Source organism: Alligator sinensis, unplaced genomic scaffold, assembly GCF_000455745.1.
Source record: "Alligator sinensis unplaced genomic scaffold, ASM45574v1 scaffold388_1, whole genome shotgun sequence".
NCBI classification, from domain to species: Eukaryota; Metazoa; Chordata; order Crocodylia; family Alligatoridae; genus Alligator; species Alligator sinensis.
Genome location: NW_005842394.1, coordinates 1,148,499 through 1,156,510, shown reverse-complemented (window position 1 = coordinate 1,156,510; position 8,012 = coordinate 1,148,499). Strand labels below are relative to the sequence as shown.

The 8,012-nt window shown below is 45.4% G+C and overlaps 1 protein-coding gene across 2 annotated transcripts in view; it reads right to left on the bottom strand.

The window, feature by feature from the left end:
• Window positions 1–4,340: 4,340 nt before the first annotated feature.
• Window positions 4,341–8,012, bottom strand: part of NAIF1 (nuclear apoptosis inducing factor 1) — a 4,426-nt gene continuing 754 nt past the window's right edge. The window contains exons 2-3 of one of the 2 annotated variants that reach the window (XR_001358530.2): window positions 6,370–7,061; window positions 4,341–5,194 (exon numbers count right to left, since the gene is read on the bottom strand). Coding sequence is in view for 1 of the 2 variants with exons in the window: in XM_006029731.3 (XP_006029793.1) it covers window positions 6,589–7,061 (473 nt within the window). In the remaining variant the exon portion in view is untranslated. Of the gene's footprint in view, window positions 7,062–8,012 lie in introns of both variants that reach the window. The other variant, XM_006029731.3, reaches the window with a different exon arrangement.

The following is an 8,012-nucleotide window of genomic DNA, read 5'->3' as shown; positions in this document are numbered from 1 at the left end:
TGTCAGAAAGATCTCTTGAAAGCCTCAATGTTTGCTTTGTAATTAATTGAATAATGTGACTGCTGTTAAAAATAAACTAACTTGGAAAAATGCCCAGAGAGCTGCTGAACAGCCTGGATTCTCCAGGGGGTGTATATGAGTGTCTGTGTGCACATATATTTATATATATTTCCCTAACATAGGCAGTTTCATGAAAATGGGATTAAAATCCTGGGCCATAAATTCTTTATTATTCTGAAATTCACTGTGTTGCTATTTCTGTGTATTCACCATGCCTTTGTGACTGCATACATTTGAAAAGCAAGATAATTAGGGAAATATGACTTAATATCTGCTGGCGAGAGAGAAGGTAGAACCGCTCTGTGTGTGTTAGAGTTCCATGAAGCTATTATGTAGGAAACAGAACTAGACGTAGATGACATCTCTGAGTACTTAGCTCTTCCAGCGACAGATGCAGAATACTACTTTCCAGTTTCCTACAGGTAAGGAGCAGCATAGTTACTTCCTCCCATCCTCAGCTTAGCTAGCTCCATTTCATCTGTTGATCCAGGTACTCACCTTGGACTAAATGTATGAATAGCAAGAAATCCATTTAAATGGATGGAGTTATTCTGGAGATGCAATTGACCCATGTAATCAGATCCTCAGGTCTGCCTATGCCATTCTGAGCTCAGGACCAAAAAAGGGTGGGTGGATACATAGGAGGCTTTTTTCCTGGATGGATATACAGCAAGAGTCTGGAAAGCATAAAGCATTCTGGGATATTTCTGGTCCTATCACTTAGGTTGCAGGGTTTCCAAAATAGAAGATCACCAAACGTTGTCAGATAAATCACCGGTTTCCTCCTCTGGAAAATATCTTTGGATTAATATATTTGGACTAGCAGCCAAACACGGAAGCTTTGGAAACCAAATGATATACAGTCATTATAACAATGTAAGCAATGGATCTGTTACATTACCGTTTATGACTACAGCTCTAATAGCTTTAATGAGCTTTCAGTGTTATTATACAAAGACCATAATGTTATCACAATATGTATTATGCTGCACAAATGTGTTCTTCAGGTTGCTGTCTACTGTATACCTGCTGTGCATCTGCTTGGTGCGTGGGTGAGGGAGGTACCCATAGTGCTGCCATGCTTAGAGAGAGATCTCTGTGCATTGACTTGGGATAGTTGTGCCTCCAGAGCAAGATGATTAAGGAGGTATGTTGTGCAAGTAACTTTACGACACCAGTGATAATTCTCCAGTGCAGACAAGGGCCCCTAGACCTGTTACTCCAGAGAGACACTCCATTTATAGTAGGCAGGAGCTGGCGGGCTGCTGAAATAAAATGCATGTCTATCCCCATTAGGTAGGATTATCTGATGATATGGAGTTAGTCTAAGCTTGTATCTTCTCAGCTTAACTCAGTAACAGCCTGTGAGCTCCTTTCTGATCCGCTTGTGTTTTTATGAGCTCCATACGTTAATAGTGCTTATGATGATCAAGGGCCATGAACTGATTTCACACTTACCGTGCCAGGAAACAGTTAGATTTGGGGAATGCAGTGGACACGCCAGCACAGTGTGCTCCCAGCTCCAAGGGACATGCAACAGTGTGATTCCAGAGCAACCGAGCACAGGGGGCTGGACTGGTTGGATTCCTTTCCTCAAGCAAACAAACTCAACTCTCCTGCAGCCTTATCTTTCCTATTTACTGGTCTGCATGTCTTCCCTGTCTCCTTCGGGATGTTAAGTACCTAGTCAGGCTCTCCTGGAAGGCTTCTCAGCAGAAAAGAACGGAGTTGTTTCTCCTTGTAACTCCAGTCTGCACTGGTGCAAATTGCTATGCGGGGATGCTGGTTCAGTAGCTTTCCTGTTCTGGAGGCACCAGGCCCAGCCCCAGTGCTCTCAGGGGTTTGTACCCATCCTGCAGTTCCTGGTGCTGCTTTCTAAAGACTCAGACCAGCAGGTGCCTCCTGTCAGTGGCATGCCACACCTGTATGCATTTGCCCATGTGTTTTTGTCCCCATGGGTGCTGTGAATAGTTATATATTGCTCGAGGAGCCACGCATGTGCTGCAAGGGGCAGTAGCTCCATCCTGTACTTGCATTGAAGATGCTGGGGCAGAGCCCTCAGCTGACAGCTGTCCACTTCCACTTCAAAGTCCCTGCCAGGCCATCTCTGTGCCTGTCTGTCCCTGAGGAGGCAAGGAACTGGTGGTTTAGTAGTTATTCTTTCAATGTTGTTGCATAGTTTCTCTCTTTTGATTTCTTTAACAGTGGAGATTTTGGCTGTCCTGCTTTCTTCTTTCTGTCCCCCCTTAGGAGGCTGAGACGGGGGCTTTATGATGCCATTGCTTCCAGTGCAGGGTCCTTCCAAAAGCAAGAAAGTAATGGGGAAATTTAAGTTGATGAGATTTGATGCTGATCTACTGACTACTTCAACCTTGGCCACATCCCTCTCTTGTTCTTGGTGACAGACCTACCTCCCAGCCAGGCCTGTTAAGTCACCTGATAGCCCAATCAATGTTAAGCTCTGCCATCTCCCTCATAATCAGAGGAGAGTTTAAGAAAAACATTGTTTTAGGGGCCAGTCACCAGGTCTGGCTGTAAAAGGGGGAAAGGAGCCTTGTTTATTAAGAGTGCTTAGAGGAAAGAGATTTGCAGACAGGTAAGCGGAAGGCCTGCATGTCCTACCCACAGCTCTGATCTATGAGCCCCACTTGCTGGGATTCTGGACCAGGGCTGGAACTACCTGCATGGATCACCTTGCAGGACTGGGACTCGCATGGCCAAGAGTGCAACAGGTTATGGATGAAAGACCCTTCACTGCACTCTCATGTGGTTACCAGCTGTGAAACACAGCATAGGAGCAACAGCAGATCTCTGGGAAAACTGCCTATGACTTGGAGGAGTGTCCAAGAAGAGTGGAGGGGTGAAATGCTGTGACATTCCTGGCCAAACCCAGACCTGGTCTAACATCACTCGAGTCAGGGATGAACTTGGCCAATAGATTTGACAGTTAAGCATAAAACATATGCTGTTGGGAGGCAGGGAATTTAATCAGATATTCAATAATGGTCGTGCTATGCCTGCCTTATCACTTTGCCAATTATAAGCAACTGGAACCATAAGGTAAGTGTTACATGCAAACCAGGCAAGTGGGATGGTCAGGCCTATTTATGGACTGTGCTTGTCCCTTTGCTTGTCAATAGCAAATTTCTTTGCTAGAAATATTGCATGTGCCCAAAAAGAGAGTTCCAAACATTCAGGCCTTTTGCCTTTCTGGTTTTGCTGGCAGGGATGGGGAGCCCTGCTTGCATTTCCAAGCTTTCTGCCTTTTGTTCTGTCACAGGCGCTTTTTTTCCCTGACTCTAAATATACAAGTTAAATGTCTGTAGCTGAACTAAGATCTTGGTGCTGCCCATCAGGCTACAGGCTTCACTGCTGCAGTTGTCCCCCTTCTGGTATGCAGTGCCATCTATTGGATAGAAGTGAAACGAATTCTGTCTGCCCCCAGCTGGCTGAACACCTATTTATTTGCCCAGGGGGTGAATTGGGATGTTGAAAGCAATTTGGCAACTCTAGTTAATGGCCTGTGACAGACCAGAGATCATATCTAGGTTTATCTCCTGAGCCTTCAACTCTAGAAGTGTGTGCTAAATCTAACTGGCAAACTTGTGAACCCAGTGGCATGTAGCATATAGCTTTAGGGGCTTGTATGATGTAAACTCTCAGATCACGTGTGCTACGTTCTTTCCCATCTGCTGAGTCCTGTTGTAGAAAATCATCTCTGTCTAGTGCCCTCAGTTCAGTCAGCTGGCTACCAAAAAACCAAAAGGCTCAGAGCACATGGGCTACTTTCCTCTGCCTCTGTTGTCTCCATTGGGCACTAGCTTTGTACTGTTACACCCCCAAGAAGGAGGTTGGGGTTCCCTGTTTGGCCACTTCCTTTTTATGCTCTGGTTCCTTTAATGAGTGTTAATTTGTGCATACTATTAACATACTAATTAGCACTTACTTGAACCCCCCACCATGACAGAAAAAGGGGAGGAGATTCCCAGTGCAAGGGATTCAATTGTAAGAAGTAACAACACCCTTTCTATGATGAGTTACTAGGGATACACACAGAGTGGAGCGCAGTAGAGATCCCAGCTAGCGTTATAGCTGTGGTAGCCAGGAGTGCCACTAGGAGCAGGGTATCACTACACCTCTTCCATCCACAATGCACTCATGCCAAGTGAAACAAAGCCAATAGCTGCAGTCACTGCAGGAGTTAATGCTGTGGTTTAATTGTAAAGCTTTATAAAGGCCAGCACATAGTTCTCTATTATTTCAGGTTGTTACAGCTCATCCAGATCATGGCGGATGAGTACAGCATACTACTCAGGGGCTCCAATTGTGTGGCATACACAGCATAGTTACCAGAACTGCAAGATAAGGTTGTAGAGATGATTGATATTTGAGCAACAGAATGTGATCATATCACCAAAGATTATATTCTAAAGCTTGTGCCAAAGGAGAAGAGTTAAAAGTGCACCTGCTTTCAGCAACCTCAGCTAGCATTTCCTGATTTCTGAACACTTTGCAAGTTGTAGGTGTGGCACTTGTATGTGGTTTATTCTGTGGAGGGAACCCCCCCCCCCATAAACGGAAAGAGCCTATTTACCAAAATGTGTATTTTTTTATTAAAATTACTATTTATGGAGACCATTCTTTTTACAGATGAGGTAAAACCAAATCCATTGCAATTTGCTTTAATTATAAACTTCAATTAAAGAAGTGATTCGCTTCCACCAGGTTTGAATCTGCCTGGAGAAGTGTACTCCTGTGGTTAGGTTAGATGCTGAACATGGTGGGAAGCCATTACTGTTGCTGTCCTGACTCGGCACAGAGATGAGGGTGGATAGCTCATATCTTCCACAAGCCAAAACCTTCAGTGGATGCTGTTTGTTCTCTCTCGCTCAGTGACTCAAGACACACAGAAGAGGGTGTGCTGAGTTCTAGCACAATTATAAAATACAGCAGTATCCTATGGACTGCTCTTGCCAAGGTCCCCATCATAAAACATTCAGGGGTCTATAATTAGATTGTCCAGATTTGTTCCTTCACAAATTCCAAATCTACAACCAGTTTTGCCTCAGCATTAGAAATTCCATTTCAATAGTGATGTCTGGCGAGTGATTAATCCATAATTTTGGCTCTGGTTCTGCAGTGGGGTAAGGTTGGGAGGGAGGAAAAATTTGAGAATGAAGTTATTAAAAAAAAAAAAATCAGTTTCTGTGCAAGTACAGGCGAGCTTTTCAACAAGCAATAAGCTTATTTAGATCATGAAGTTAGTGTGTATCTATGACAACCACATTCACACCTATCGATTGACATTTCATGGAATTAAGCACTTTTACTTGGGTTTACATGAAACCAGTTTGTAAATGAGGCAGTATATGCTGGGTAGTGGACAAGCATTTTTCCCAGTATAGTCTTAAAAAAAAAAACTTTCAGGGCAAAAATCCCACAGTCCTCAGTCCAAATGCCTGCTAAAGTCAACTGGCATACTGATGGAGTAAGGACTGCAGGATTCTTTCCAGTTCTTTAAAAATACAAAACAAGTTTAAAACTGCAGAAAAGGGGAGGGTGGGGAAAGAACCCTGCCCCAATCCATACAGTTAACTACTGAATCACTGAAACCCATGCTTGCCAAAATTTCAGCATTACCGCTCTGCTGAAACCCTATCTTTAGCTCAGCTTGCTGCAATATTGGACTGTAGAGGTTCCAAACTAAGCGGCAGTACCAGGCACCTGGGTGACAAAGAGATGGAGTTCTGGCTGTAACTCACCCAAATAAAATTCATATCTCCTCATGCCCTCAAGTTCTACCCCAGACATTTAACACTGTTTCCAATGCATTTTCCAGGATGGTAACTTAAACATAGACAAAGATGCCTCTCCCAGCCCCATGTGTGCAAAAGGCTGGCACCGTTTAACCCTATTTTGAGGGCTGCAGCAGGACATGTGCAGAATTTGGGTTGTGCAGAGGCCTTGTGCTGGTCTTCTGCACAGGAGCGAATTCCACCCTTGAAGAGCAGTATCCACAACATCCCAGCACAGATGCATGCCTGCACTACCTCAGATATATATATATTTTTTTACTTAAAAGTGTCCAGCAAAAGACAGGAATGCATTAGCTCCCCTGTACTGCAGCACGGGATCTGGGTTCTTTCAGCAACAGGATGCGAATCCAAGCCCCTCACCGTGTTAGGAGTCGACTAGAAGCTGCAAGCCCTGGGTGAGAGGTCTCCTTTTTTTAAGATCAGCCTTCACATAGACATAAAAAAAATAATTGTCTTTTTATAAATCTAGATTTTTTAAAGGAACCAAACCCACCAACATTATGTTCCAAGTTCATCGCACATCCTGGCTTCCACTCTGGATGGTAAGTCCATCAAGGCTCAACGCAGAGAAGGAAGCTGTCCAGGAACAGTTTTCTACTCCAGAGGGCTAGAGCTGAACCACTCCACTGTGACAAGAGTGGATCTCTCTCTGTCCCCTTGTGTCCTACAGCAGCAAAGACAGGTTTTTTGAGAAAAACAGCCAGCCCTTCCTTCATTGGATGATACCATCTTGTTGCCCATTTTGGGCCACCTGGCTTGGGTCAGAAGTCACTGAGGGATTGGGCGTATTGCTCTGCAGGAATCGACGGAAGTCCTTGATCATGGGGCGCAGGACCTGGATGAGAGCGCTCAGAGCAGCCTGCGTCCCCTCCATGGCCTGCGCCTGCCGCTCCTGTGCACAGGCCTGCACCTCCTGGGAGCGGCGGATCATCTGCAGAAGGTCATTCTGCTGCTCCAGGTGCTGGGCAATCTCCTTCACGTGCAGATTGGTCACCCGCTGCTCCTGCAAGAGCTTGGCTGAATTTAAGGCAATTCTGCTTTTCAGCTCCTGGGGCTTGGCAGACACCTCAGGTTGATGTGCCATCATCTCCAAGGGAGCTTCAGCAGTAACTGTGGTGGGAGCCTCTGTGGTGCAGTACTCCACGACCCCATCATCCAGACTGTGATAAGTTGTCTCTGTGGGGACTAGAAACAAAGGGAAAAAAGGTCAGAGGCTGCAACACCTTATGTGAAGTGTTTCACCATTTTTCAGCCCTGCCTTGTTCAAGAGGACCTCTCCAAGGAATATTAACTAAAGGACACAAGGGACTCACAAGAGATTGAACAGCACTGGTCAGAAAGTCTTGACTGCTCAGATTTCCCCTGGAACATCTCCAGAGACCCAAACACCTATTTTTACTTGTATCACTGGAGGTGGTAATGGAAGAAGAGCTTGGACTGGACTAAAAAAAGAAGTCTTAAATCTATTAATCTCAGGCTCAGAAGGACAAAATAGCTTTTATTCATTCACCTTTATGTCTGTACAGCTGTGTGTGCCTGTGAACATCTAAACACTGTAAGTTATAAATAGTCTCCCATTTTGCTGCACTCTGTCCATTGGTCTTACAACCAGAATATAAATCAGCAGCCACTTGATGAGAAGGAACATGTAAAATGAGAACTGCATAGGTCAAGAGAGATCTCTGCCATTAGGTTTTATTTTGGGTTGAAAAAAGCTCACTGTTCAAGCTCTCCCTTTGGCTACACTAGCCCCCTTTTGACAATCTGCTTCCTACTTATGCTGATCTGCACCCACTCAGATTCAGCTATAACAAAACCCTGTATCAGCTGTAATCTCAAGCATTTACAATGTAGAGCCGACAGCCATCCAGTCACATAGCCCTATAGTCCCTGGGGTGTCTGAGATCCCGAGGGTGAAGTATGGTAGTACGCTGCATCCCACAGGACCAGCTTGTTTGGCAGGGCAGTGTGTCCCGTCTGCTTCACAGCCTGCCGAGGGAGGCTGGAGCAGCTCGAGAAGGGCGAGGGCCCGCTAGGACGTGCAGGCCCAAGACGACGGTTCGCACGAATTGCTCCGAATGTGTCCTTGCCGTCAACGTCGGCCTTCGGCACCTGCACAGCCTAGAGGCACCCGTC